Below are 13,475 nucleotides of genomic sequence, written 5' to 3'. Positions count from 1 at the left end.
CAAGATATGAAGACTGGACAAAAATAAATTCCTAAGTAGAAATAGCTGCAAGTAAGAAAAACAAAAAAGGAAGCTTAAATATTTTGGAAATACACTTATTCACTTTCTTGCTGAGAACAAGATCAGAAAATTGATACCACTCTCATGTCTGTCCATTAAATATTCAAGCTAAACCAGCAACTGGTTAGCTTAGCTTAGCATAAAGACTGGAAACAAGGGGAAAGAGTTAGCCCTGCTAAAAATCAGCCTACCAGCACCTATAAATTTCACTTTATCTCTCTTATTAAATTCAAATAAAAATTGAAAAATTGTCAATTTTGTGTTTTAGGAAGGTTTGTGTGCCACACTGTATCTTAACTCAAAGCAGTGACTTCCTGGAGTGTCTGCTGGTTGCAAATGTTAAGATCCAACAGATAGCTTGGCACACACGCACACTCACATAAAGCCACAACTTGCTGTTATCACACTTTTTCATTTTTATAAATTAAACAAAACAGAAGATCTAGTGAGCTTTGGAGGTGCTGCATCAATTCTTAAATAACAGTAAACAAAACATGGTCAATAAACGTCTGTGATGAAGCGATTAAAGTTTTTAGTGAAGTAGGCCTGTTTAAGCACCTCGCCAGAAGCGACTGACCTCATTTATTTTGTTTGCCAAAGTAGAGGTTTACTTGTATTTGGTGACCATTTTGGACCAGTCTTTATGCTACGCTAAGCTAAATGACAGTGGTTCCGGCTGCATAGCTACCATCCAAACATGACAACCGTATCAGTCTTCTTCTAATCCTCTCAACAAGAAAGTAAGAATATTTCTTTAAATGTTAAACTATTCATTTAAAGCCAAAAATGATCATCAGTACTTTGAAGCTACAAATGCAACGAGAAACCATCTTCTGTCCCACATTATCTCACAGTGTCTGGGTCTGTTCTCAGAGGACCAGTTCACTTGTCCTCGTATGAAAAATGCTTCCCTTCAGATTACTAAAACACAGAAAACTCCTATAGCTTCATCGAAACCAGTGATAATCACCACAGATCTGCTGCAGCTCCACATCTCTACACAGGAAACTATGCTTATTGCAAATTGTGAATTAAAAAAAAATACAATATAATTATCATAAACAAGATCAGAAATGACACAGAGGAAGTAACAACAATGCTCTAATACTTGGTCATTAATATGTTACGATATAGAGGTAGTGATTGAAGCATTGATCGACAATAACAACACTGAACTCGAGCGTGAAAAAAATCTCATCTGAGGAGAGTATAAATACAGAGCTTATCACACCAGCCGCTCAGACAGATTTCTGCCGCTCAAGACTGACACACACATAATTCAGACTCAGGACTATGGGGAGAGTATGGACATTAATCATGGGGTTTCAAAGCTACTGTTTGCCACAGCACTAAGACGTCGATGTGAAAATGTTTTCAGTGAAATTTAGCACAGCACAAAGGACTCCATGATCCGCCATTATGGGGCCTCTGAGCTCAGGCTTTAGCCCGTCATGCTGACTGACAAGCTGCTCTCATCCATTCTGAGTTCAAATCCCTGTTTCCACCCAGCAGTCAAAAACTAACATGGAGTTAAACCATGAGATTCAGTCAGAATATAAACAAGTTATGCTCCAAATGAATAATACTCTTTCCATTCCGGCTCTGACGTACAACAAAAACAGCCATGTTTTCCTTTCACTGCACTGGGAACGGCTATTTGCTTGGTTTCTGTGTGCTGCGGACAACACTGCCCCTCTGATTGTTTGAATTACACATTATAATGTATATAGTCTCCCATCTGTGGCCTGTGTGAGCCGACTGTTTAAATTCAACACATTTGGGTATCAGTCTAAATGCCGAGTGTGAACATAGCCGGCCACCCAGCGTGACTCTTTATGCAGACGGATTAAAGATGAACAGAAACAAAACAAGGACACATTCTGCAATATAGAATATCTTTTCAATCAATGTGATAGAATTATAATAACATATAAAACAGAGGCATATAATACAATATTAAATGAAAACTTTGCAGTAAATTGCAAATATAAACAACCAACACATATTTGCACACTTGGTGTGGCAAAAGAAAAGCTTATGGCTACCTGCATTCATTTCACATTGCATGTGTGTAAATGTATGACATGTATGAGTGCCTTCTGTAGCACAGAGTGATTGAGATTTTGTGTGCCTGCATTTGCTGTGTCGTCTGTGTTCCTGGTATTATAAGCGTGAATGTTTGTGTGTGTGTGAAGCAGTGGACAGCCGCCAGGCCTCATTATTGTCATTCTCCTCACTGCCTAAAAGAGAGGGAAAGAGAAGCAAAGCGGCTGCTTTCAGTTGAGGAGGCGAGGAACGATGGAGACAAAAGGCTCAAATTAAACAAATGCTGGAAAGCGGCTTGGATAACCAGCCTGTGGTCATGTGCTCTGAATGAGAGAGAACGGCTGCAGGGATAACCCATCTGGGTCTTTCAGTGTGGAGACCACACAAATACACTCCATCCCAACATTCAGCTCAACTATAGGTCCACGCACACCGGGGTGCCAGTTCATGTGCAAGTCCTATGTCCTTCTGGTATGTCTAAATGTGGATGTGTCCATCTATAATCTGTTGCAGTTGTTTTTCTAATCCTCCACGTAAAAACTGGCCTTGATGTCACCCTGGAATCCGTCTCCATGTGTAGTTTGCCTGCGAACAACAAATCACGACCTCCAACTGAAGCGTCAACATGTAGGACGCCTGCGAAAGACCAATCCACTTCATGTCCCTTCTTGTATAGCATGTTCGTCCATGTTTCCACTGATCTCTTGTATCTACTTAAGTTCAGCTGCAGACCGAAACAACGTCTTGTAGCTGTAACATCCAAACCACAGCAAAGCATGTCACTCAAAGTCTCCATCATGCTGTTATCTCATCCCTCCACTCATGGGACATGACATGTCTGTACACGCATATGCATGTGGACTGACAGAAGCTTTGCCACAGAAGCAGGGTGATGTACACACAGACACAGACACACACACACACACACACACACACACACACACACACACACACACGTAGATCTATATTCAGGCTGTAATGCTGCACATGTTGGGGCCTGAACATGTTGAGCCCTACTACAGGTTCCATTTCCTTCGGTTTGAGGTACTTGATGTCCGATTTGTCTGTATGTTCCATGACACTGATGCCGAGAGTGGGTGATGAATCAGCAGATACTGGAGGAAACAGGGAGGCGAACAGAAACTCCGTGGACGCATCATGTCCTCATGGCATCACACCTGGAACAATAAAAAGTAGAGAGTGGAAGGATTTAGCATGAAATCTAGTTTGACAGGGCGGCACGCATGTTCAAAAACTAGTGAAAAGAATGAATAGATTTTTATTGATTGTGGTCTGACCTGCAACGTTGAAGGTTGAGCCTTCGATCTTTCCGGCTGCAGCTTTCAGCACTGATGGTGCAGCGACACTGACAAGACGCCACATCCAGCACCCACTTCCTCCCTCTGCAGGGGCGACAACGAGGTATTGGAGATGGCGACGGTGAGGGTGAGGGAGAGATGCTGGTGGGTGGAGGTGATGGAGGAGGAGGAGGAGGAGGAGGAGAGGATGGGGGAGGAAGAACAGGGGGTGCATGGGTCCTAGATAGGAAAAGGGGTGTAAGAGCAGAGTTGTTAGCTGCAGAACAAGAGTCTAGTGTCATCCAAATGGCTCTGTGAAGTCATTAGATAAATGCTAATGTCAGCATGCTAACATGCTCACAATAACATGATGAGCCGGTATTATGTTAGCACTAAACACAAAGTAGGCCCACAGCTTGGGCTTGTGGGGAGATCATTAGATTGTCCTGATTTTTAATTTATTCTAAGGACAACGTGACCTAAACCAAATTTCAAGAGAATCCATCCACCAATTAAAAAGACACACTTTGTTGAGAGTTTCCCCACTGTGGGACTAAAAAAGGCGTATCTTTTCTCACCTTATTTAAAAAACCAGAAATATCCAGCTTAAGGTGGTGCTACAGGAAAGGTCATGGGATCATCTTGGTGTGTAGGCCTTATCCTGAAGTGACTGTGAATGTTTGTACAACATTATGTAACAACCCTTCCAATGGTTGTCGAGAAACTTCAGTCTGGACCAAAGCGGTGGACTGACTGAATGACTGGAGCCACTTTAAACACACAGTCTAAAAGATTCTACTATTTTTCTATTGATCCCAAATCATGTCGCTAAAACTAAAAATAAAATGCAAGTCTTGTTTGAAGATGCACAGTGCCAGTCTGAAACAAACCCACACAATGCAGTGTGTGGGAGATGTGTGACTAATGTGGAATACTGTTTCCTTTGCTGCTAACAAACTTTCTGTCTTTCTGTCCGTTACCATGGCTATGGTCACTCAGCAGTCTATGAGGCCTGCAGTTTCTCTAGACTCTGATACTTTCTGAGTCTGAGAAAGTTCTCGACGTCACTTGGTCCATTAACTGAAGCTGGTTCTGCCTCAATCTTACCCGAGAGGCTCGCAGCCTTAATGAAGCTACTTAATGAGGCAGAGACGGGCCATCTTTGTTCACATCCTGATGACCACGCCTGCCGCTGGCATGGACAGAGGAGGTGGCATTTGGGAGCAAATTACACAGATTTCACCCCTGCCAGAGTTTGAATAAAGCCTGTTCTGAGTGATGGATGGGTGCTGAGGGACATCACACCCAAACCAAATCACCTCTGGCCTCTGGAGGCAGGAAATGACTGACAGCACAGTGAAGAAAGGGAAGTGGATGAGAAAAGACTGGTGAGAAACCTGTCGCTGCTCAGGACTGATTCACGGTATGTGTAGCTGAAACATGGACTCTGCTCACCTGCTCCTCTCAGACCACAGTGTAACAGTTACATGTTGTTTCTAATCTTCTTAGAAGCCTGAGTTGTGAATTATATAACAGACACGTGTCATATAACTGATCACAGGAAATGCTGAACATGACTGATTAGCTGCTATAAATTGTGTTGTTGATATGACAGAACTGACTGAGGTTTGTCCCAAAAGTGATCTTAATTTTCTGTATATGCTGTGTGTGAGACCTTGACTGTCATGGCTGTAAAACAAATCACCCTTCAGTAATAATGTAGATCAGATAACCCAGTTACTTTTCCCCCTCTAATCCAAACACTCATACTGACACTGACATCAGCTGTAACTGAGCTGAAAGAATCAAACGATCAAATGTGTGCACTGAATATTCAACACATACGCAACACTCAGCGCCGCTCCGATCGCTCCAGTTGTCTTCTGTCTGGACTTTGCCCTCTCTTTTCTTCCCCTCTTTCCCTCTCTCTTCTGGTCTTTTCTTGTTGGCTTCAGATGGGGCCTGGGAATATCACACACACAAAATGTTACACTCAAAACAAACTAAAATCAGTCTCCCTGCACCGCCTGAGTGAATATATTGGATGTACTCTTAGATGAACTCAGTGTACTACATGTCCCAACTGAAGGTTTGCTAAGATTTGTTGTTTTTTTTTCTGGTAACTTATTTCTTAAGTAGTTTAAATCATAATTTGCCTATTTTAGTTTGAATTCTGATCAGGCAATGATCTTGTACAGCTTTTGACATCTGACAAGGGAGTTCGAGTCTTTTGTTAAAAACGTGTTCATATCAGGTTACACGTCTGCACTTTGTTATCGGAAAATGTCAAACAATACCAAGCCCTTGTCCAAGTAACAGATTTCAGATCCAATTACATTTCTCAAAATACTGGTTGCAGTGTCCCAATACAAACATTTCGAAGTTCAAAAAAAACACAATAAATCTTCCTTTTAAAAACAGGAAGTGAGTTTCACATGCTCTATGTTCTCGATCTTCTCTTGCATTTCTAACATCGGTACAATATATTTCAAGTAGCTTTTGATATTTGGCTGTTATCTGTGTTTTATTTTGCAACCTTTATCCAATTTTGCATTATTTTTCATTTGTCATATAGTTCAGTAACTATTTTATTTTAATATGTGCTGGTGCTCTCATTAGCAAAGTGCACCTGCTCACAGCTTTGTCTTGTAGCTTTCTTGGTTTAACTTCCTGTGTCTCTGTTCTAATCCCATCTTCTGCGAACTATACTAAACCAAATTATTACACCAAATTATGGAGACAGTGTTAACCAGCTTAACTGAAGCATTATTAACATTATTTTGCTGCTGCTGCTGCTGTTGTCTTTGGAGCTCTAATTATCCAGCATGAATGCGTGACTCTGCTGTTTGAGTCTGTGACAGAGCACATGGCAGGGGAGATAAAATCATCTCTATGGTGACAACAGGATGCGGGCTGCCCCAGGGGATGCTGGGAGAGAGTCACACAGATTCTAACCCACTGAGGGATACACAGAGAAACAAATATTCACACACATTATAACTTTCACACACGTTTATACTGAAACACAGGGAATGCACATATGTGAAAATACATGTAGAGATGCGGCAAAACCAAACACAATCGTATGGACGCATGAAAGAAAAGACGATGTATACACACATACACTGGAATCTTTTATTTATGTCCACATCCTAACAGGAAGCATGGGGACATAAACATTAAAGATGCAATCATACAATTCCCTGGTTGGACCTGCTAGTATGAGGTACACAAACAAACATCAGGGGTCTGACAGAAATGTTCTTTTCACAGAGTAAATCTGGAAATCCAATCTGACCCTCAAAATAACCTGAACAGCACAGTCTCTGGTCTAGTGCCTGAAGGGGAACGTTTCGCCGCTCTTAGAATGTATAAGTATACCTAAAGTCAGAGACTTATTAATGCACCGTGAGAGTTTTATTATCATGTTTTAGTGCAATAAAAGTCAACCGGTTATAAGACACACACCCTGTAACCACAATGTGCCTGGTATTGACTGCACCTTCACCACATTACCTCTTCACGTTTTCCTGCCATTTTCAACCAACTCATTTAGGCAAAAATGCAACCGAAACTGGCAACCGTTTAGGAAACCCTGTTGCTTTTGCATTGAAGGCACTTTACAGTCAGTTTCAGAGCAGTATTGTATAACAGTATAAATCGCTTGCTGTTTTTTTTTTAAGAAGCACCAAAACATAATATTTAAAGAAAACACTGCCATGTTTCATCGTGATCTGAGGGGTTGAGCTTCTTGCATTTAAAAAGCCGCACGTCGGCCTGAGATGTTGGACTTTTGCAGAGAGCGGGAGTTTTCACCTCCAGTCAACCAAAATCATAAATATGACAAATGACTTTGCTCTGAGTCTTTTCCTCTCATCAAAAACATCAACAGCAGAATTATAAGAGTATCATTAGAGGACAAAGCTACACAGACAGGACTTTCATCAAGTCAAATGATCGGACATGAGGTGTCAGAAGAGGAGGGATAAGTAAAGTCTTACCTTGTGGCTGCCGTCGGCTGAAATTGTTCTTTTAATCTGCACATGGATAAAATGGATGGTGTCAGCGTAAAGGTGCAGTGAGGTCAAAAACAACAGACATACCACAGATCTACAGACACTGACAGGTTGTCTTATTACCTGCACTCACACTGGCTGTGCTCGATGAAGGGCAGCTCAATGAGCTCATGTTTCATGAAGGAGGTTCTCATCAGCTGCACACAGACCAGAAAAGAAGCTAAGCTGCAAACATTCCCTCACCGTTTTCGGTCATCTACTGTTCTGTGCTGAAGCAGGCAGGGATTTAGCACATGTCCGTGTACATACCTCCATGGTGAGTGTGTGTGTGAGTGAGGGAACACACTCCAGGGCCTCGTCAGCACAACAGCCACCACATCGCCTCACCGACACGCAGGATGGGACGAAGAGATGGTGCGTCTCCCCCGGCAACTCCCGCCACACCTCAACCAGCGTTTCCCGAGGTTCACAGCCGCTCCGTGAATAAACCTCCAGCCACCGCCGCACTGGTGGAGAGACACAGACAAATCAGTACAGTCGTTATTTTATTTAGCAGTGATTCTATTTATCCTTTATGCTTTGTATAAACGGGGAGGATACCTTCTCGACCTTCCCTGGATTTTGGGGAGTCTGCCGGGCGCCAGTGAGCGAGCTGGAGGGAGACATAAAAGTAATGAAAAGGTTAATGTGAAAAACACTGTTTAACGAAGATTAGGGTTTCCAGGTCAAGTTGACTTGTTAGATAGCATTCAGCAAGGCACTTTGGAGTCATGACAACCAACTCGACACAAAAGTGCTGGAAAGTGGAAAAAAAAACACAATCATGTATCAGCACTGTGGCAACTTATCATCATTAAGAGAATTTTTCATGAAGAAAAGATTTTCATCAAGACAATTAAAACCTGTCGTGAATTTATTCAACTTTACCTTCCACCAAATATTTTCAAATGACACTAAAACAACAGTGTTCACCTTTAAGAGCATGGGGAAAAAAAACACACACACAAATGGAAGCCAAAAGTAAATTCCATAAAAAATATTAAATCAGATTAAAGTAAAATTTTAGTCACTTTCTGATTCTGATCTAATGTCAGCAAAGGTCAAGATCAAGAACAACAGGTTGCCCTCACATGCTAATGTGTCGTTTTAATGTTTGCATTTTATAACAAATTAAATTAAACAAATGCTTATCTTCCAAATGTGTTGTAATGGTGCATTTATCTGCTACTGGTGATCAATAGTGGAGATATTTTTCTGAACAAACCTTTAAATTGCCAGCAATTTACCCATCGAGCCTGGAACTTCCTGTTGACATTGTTGTAAAACTGTAAGAAGCTGCTGGGGCATATCAACAGATCAAAGTATTTCCTGTTAATGAATACCACAGCACTTCACACCTGGCATCTGAGCACAAAAAGCGCAACAATGACAGGAGGAGGGTGAAAACTCTGAACTTTGACATCCAGGAGAGTAAAAGTGGGCCAACAGTAGTATGACATCTCAATCGAACACACGTCACGACATGGCTCCAATGTGAAATATTCCCTGTGCAGACGGAGCTCATGGGTCCATTTAAGCACGTAAATGAAAGCGTCTACGAGTTGCCCCTGCTGCCTTAGCTCTGAACTCTATTATGCTGGTTGAAAACACTTTCAGCAGCCCTGCAGTGGTAGGCAGAGAGCGAAAGAGATCTGCCATGGGATTTCTCAACAACGAGCCATCACATTCGGGGTTTAGCAGCACGTCACCGCTTTACGAAAGGAGCTGAAGTGGTGATACCTCACGCTGCACTGCTGTTCCCGCAATAACACCAATGCAATATTTTGATGACCTCTTCCGGTTCTTTCTATACCGCCTCACGTTGCCCATTTGCAGTTTACCCTCACATACAGTTTCCTGTAGTCACCTCTGGGAGAGAAAAACCCCATGAAAGAAACAGTAAAGTTATTAAGTACAGTTTTAAGGTGCTTAAGTAAATACTTCTGCCTTATTTAACTTTATCTCAGGGGCAAATATCAAAACTTTTTACTCCTCTACATTTAATTTACAGTTATACTGAACTACCTAACTGTATATGAGCTACCTCCAGCTCTGTCAGTAAGAATATTACTTACACATTCATCAGTACTAACCATCTAATAATGTCATATATTGAGACTTTCTGTGCTTTTTGCTGGTAACAGCCGACTCTTCCTTCAGCACAATGTTTTTATATTGTTGCATTGGTAATTTTACATAAGCAAATTATCTGAGGACTTCTTACACCGGTGAAAGAACGCACATAAAGAGAAACTCAGTTTTATAGCTCCCTGTTTTTCTCTCTCTCATACACACACACACTGCCATTATTGGATCTATGTGTATGTGTGTGTGTGTGTGTGTGTGTGTGTGAAGACCAAGGCCACTTGTACGGGAATGTAGACTTTGTCCAGTTGTCCCCCTTTAACTGCTCCGCCCCCTTCTACCCACCCACCCACTCTCACACCCACTCCCTCTCTCTCTCTCACACACACACACACACACACACACACACACACAAACACACTGATTCTGAGTTCAGCTGTGACTGGGGCCATTTTGTGACTGGTAGGGTGTGAGCTTAAGCAAGTGTATCTCAGAAAAAAAGACGAGGATAAGATTACCTCTTTTCGGCAACCAGATCTGCAAGGAGCAGGCACACAAACACACACTCCTGAGTGCCATCCCAGTGCCATCTGCACTGGTACTGCTGTCTGCCTACTGTCTAAGATGTCTAACTCCCAGCCCCTCCCAGAGATCAGTGTACAGATGGGCCAAGTGTGTGTTTGTATGAGTGTCTATGTGTCTATGTCCTACACACCATCTCTCCCATGCTGAGCTTCATCACTACAGGAGGGACAGGGTGACCCCCTTTATTTCCAAATGAGCTGTCAGAGAAGCAGGCAGCATGACAGCAGAGTCTCAGGTGAGAGACAGCAGCTGTGAGCAGGTGAGGAGGACTTTTGGCGCATGCTACTGTGTACCATGTAGCGTCTAGGATGATGCATCACTAAAAACACTGAGTGTGGAGTGGCACAGAGTCAGAGCTGGATCCCACACTGCTGCAGAGCACTGCCTGTTCCTGATAGAAGTCTCCAGACATAAATAAAAAACCAGGACATGCAGGTCTCTTCATTTATGTGCGCCTGCTTCTGTGTGTGTGTGTGTGTGTAAAAGGAGCCCATACGTCACTGTGAGTGCCATATCAGTGCAATCGTTTTATAATTTCTTTTGAATGATGACTATATTAACTCCGTTTTCAAATAACATAAGATACAAAGCCATGAGATCCATGAAGAAAAATTGTTACCATTTTACCACCAACGCGGCACCCATTATAAACATGTAAAAGAGTTCATTCAAGGGCTTTAGAGCTGAAATGATTTGCAAATGATTAATCGAGCAAAAATATCAAACATTCTCCTTTTACAGCTTCTCCAGGGTGAGGATTTGCTGCTCTTTCCCATTTTATGTCACTGCTAAGTTGAGTTGGAGCCATATATGACTTTATTAATGTTTAATAACTCAGTCACTGAGGCTAATGCTTTATAGATCAGTTATAAGACATTAATGAGAAGAACAATTGGGCTGCCAGGTTGGAGAAAATCTTCCTCTAGTCAAACTATTCCTCAAGTTTTAAAGCTGTTAATGAACAGACTTCTGGTCCTGATGTCCTGCAGTCCTTAACCTAATGTTATGTACCTCCCTGATACACTAAGAGCCAGCAAAAAAAAAAGAGACAAAGTAAGTGCCATGCTGGAGAAGGATTTCCTCCAACATGGCAGCCCAAAAGTTGTACTTTTGAATGGCATATTATTGATATGGACGACTTTGGTAAATCATTCATTACAGCTCTTAAACTCTGCGTACAAGGTGTCTTATTAGAAAACATTACGACAGAAAGTGGAGATAATACACACCACAATGTCTCCATAAAGTCATTACTGAGCACCACACACAAACCATAACATCCTACAGGGATATTACAGGGAATTTTCCAGTCATTGGACTAATAACAGGAGTCATTGACCTGGGGGACAACTTCCTCCAGGCTTACAAGTGCCACATGTTCCCCTCTAGACAAAACTAAATCAAAAAGTAAACTGGGCTACTTTATGCCAATCAAGTGACCATCAACGTAAGCTGGAAATAAACCGCATGAGCCGACAGCCGATGGCGGGCTGTCCGCTTAGACATGCAGTCTTTTGAGGTCAAACGCATACATACCTTGGCATGGGACGTCGGTATTCTGGTGAGCAGCAGGAATTGAAACATTCCTAGAATAACTTGAAGCATAATCCCCATTGTGCAGGAGTCCAAGGGGCACGCAAAAATATTTTTGGATCAGTCCAAAAAGAAAAAGAAGAGGAGGAAGGTGCCTTCGCCGATCAATCGTCCGATTAAAGAAGCAAAAATGTCGCTTTCATTCTCCAGTCTCCCTTCCTTGAAAGGACGCCCAGGGTGGCATCCTCGGTGTTGAAATAACAACTTTATCTGGTTGCATTCGAGACTAAATAGTCGTCTAAACTGTACCAAGTGTCAGCTCCTAATCTAAACACTAGCCTAATGATAGTTTGTTAAACCCGTTCATTAGTGAGCCACTGGAGTGGGCTGCTGTCTAAAATAACGCTCCCTGCACTAATTTTAACACATGGACAGAAAATGTGCGATGGCTTACCCTTCCTGAAATCCAGATTTGTTTTTGTGTGTGTGTTTTTTTTTTCCAATGAGACGTGTTTAAAGTTTGAGTGATGCCTCCCTACGTTTATTTCAGGGAACCATCAGTCTGTTGGTCCTGATCCCCCACAGAACCGGTCTGGGGTGACGTTGACTGGTGGATCATCCAGATTCCCGCTGAAACGCGGTGCGATCATAAAATCCTCCGTGAGGCCGAAAAATCAAATCACATCACCCAGCTATGAGACGTTTAATCCGGCAGAGACCCGACGCTTTGGTCCCGACGTGCGGAAACACAGTGCCGCATATTCCTCTCCCCGGCTCGGTCACTTTCTCTCCACGCTGTCGCTCCCCCTGAAAATGTGACGTTTACCCTCCAGGCGCATCTTCCCGTTTCTTTATCCTCTCATAAAAATGACTAGAACATCCTCCACTGACATGGCAGCACGGCTACAACGGAGTTGGCGGAGAGTCGGCAGTCCACGGACAGTCAGAGAGGTCTGGTAAGGTAGCAGTCTTCATTAGTTGTTTTGATTCGGTTTCCTCATTTCCTTTGCACTTGAGACGCACGCAGCGTAACCATTGCGCTGCCAACTTTTTCCAAACAGGACAGGCGCACTGGATACAGGTGCAGCGTCTCTATTGGTCCCAAAGAGGGGGTCGGAGGGCCTCCAGGGAGCTCAAGACTATCCGCATTTCCTTGTAATCCAGGCTACATATGGCTTTGTAGTTAAATAGCAGTTATCATTGGTCGATTAATCGATGGATCAATTGACAGAAAATTAATTTGCAAGTTTTGATAGCCGATTAGTCAGTTTATGGGAAAAAGAAGTGAGTATTGACTGGTTTTCTTATTCCTGAACTGAATATCTTAGGTTTTCACAAAATAATCAATGCGTAACTCCCTGACATTTCTGTTTTCTGACATTTTATCAACCAAAATGTTTAATCGAGGAAAACGATCAGCGGATCTCAGTGTGAGAAAACGGCTGAAGGAAATGTGCTTTGTATAAACAAAAGCCAAACCAAAACCAGCATTAAACACCTGAACATACGAAAACAAGGTTACAATGGGCAAAAGAGAAGCAGTCACGGATGATTGGAAGCGACGTTCAGTGATGAATCCCGAATCTGCACTGGCCAATGAGACGATGCAGGAACTTTTGTCTGGTGCCGCTCCAATGAAACGTATAAAGATGACTACGTGAAGAAAACAAGCATGCATGCCAGGTGAAAGACCGGGGGAGATGGCGATTTATTAGTCCAAGAGTCAATACACACGTGTACAATGAAATTTTGGACACATTTCATCCATTGTAAAACTGTCAGGTGAGGAGGAAGTCATTTTTCAGGATGATAA

At 42.5% G+C, this 13,475-nt stretch overlaps 1 protein-coding gene across 1 annotated transcript; it reads right to left on the bottom strand.

Annotated features, from left to right (window-relative positions):
* Nucleotides 1–3,037: 3,037 nt before the first annotated feature.
* On the bottom strand, nucleotides 3,038–12,219 carry vegfba (vascular endothelial growth factor Ba). Its single transcript, XM_046405327.1, has 8 exons — nucleotides 11,666–12,219; nucleotides 8,021–8,072; nucleotides 7,730–7,926; nucleotides 7,544–7,617; nucleotides 7,406–7,441; nucleotides 5,250–5,366; nucleotides 3,405–3,644; nucleotides 3,038–3,284 (listed from the first exon to the last, which is right to left on the bottom strand). Exons 1-8 carry the CDS (start codon nucleotides 11,741–11,743, stop codon nucleotides 3,263–3,265), a joined length of 816 nt encoding a protein of 271 aa, XP_046261283.1. The 5' UTR covers nucleotides 11,744–12,219; the 3' UTR covers nucleotides 3,038–3,262.
* Between the last annotated feature and the right edge of the window lie 1,256 nt (nucleotides 12,220–13,475).

This window comes from Scatophagus argus, chromosome 12, assembly GCF_020382885.2.
Source record: "Scatophagus argus isolate fScaArg1 chromosome 12, fScaArg1.pri, whole genome shotgun sequence".
Classification (NCBI taxonomy): Eukaryota; Metazoa; Chordata; class Actinopteri; family Scatophagidae; genus Scatophagus; species Scatophagus argus.
Note: the sequence above shows the minus strand (reverse complement) of the source record. Positions and strands in the feature narration are given on the sequence as shown.

Bases quoted from the DNA above. Each gene is read 5' to 3' on its own strand.
- vegfba (XM_046405327.1), bottom strand. From the start codon at position 11,743: ATGGGGATTATGCTTCAAGTTATTCTAGGAATGTTTCAATTCCTGCTG. The intron at 7,927-8,020 runs GTATCCTCCCCG...TCTCTCCACCAG, and splicing joins ATCCAGGGAAGGTCGAGAAG to TGCGGCGGTGGCTGGAGGTT. The intron at 3,645-5,249 runs GTATGTGTTGAA...TTTCCTATCTAG, and splicing joins GGAGCGGCGCTGAGTGTTGC to GACCCATGCACCCCCTGTTC.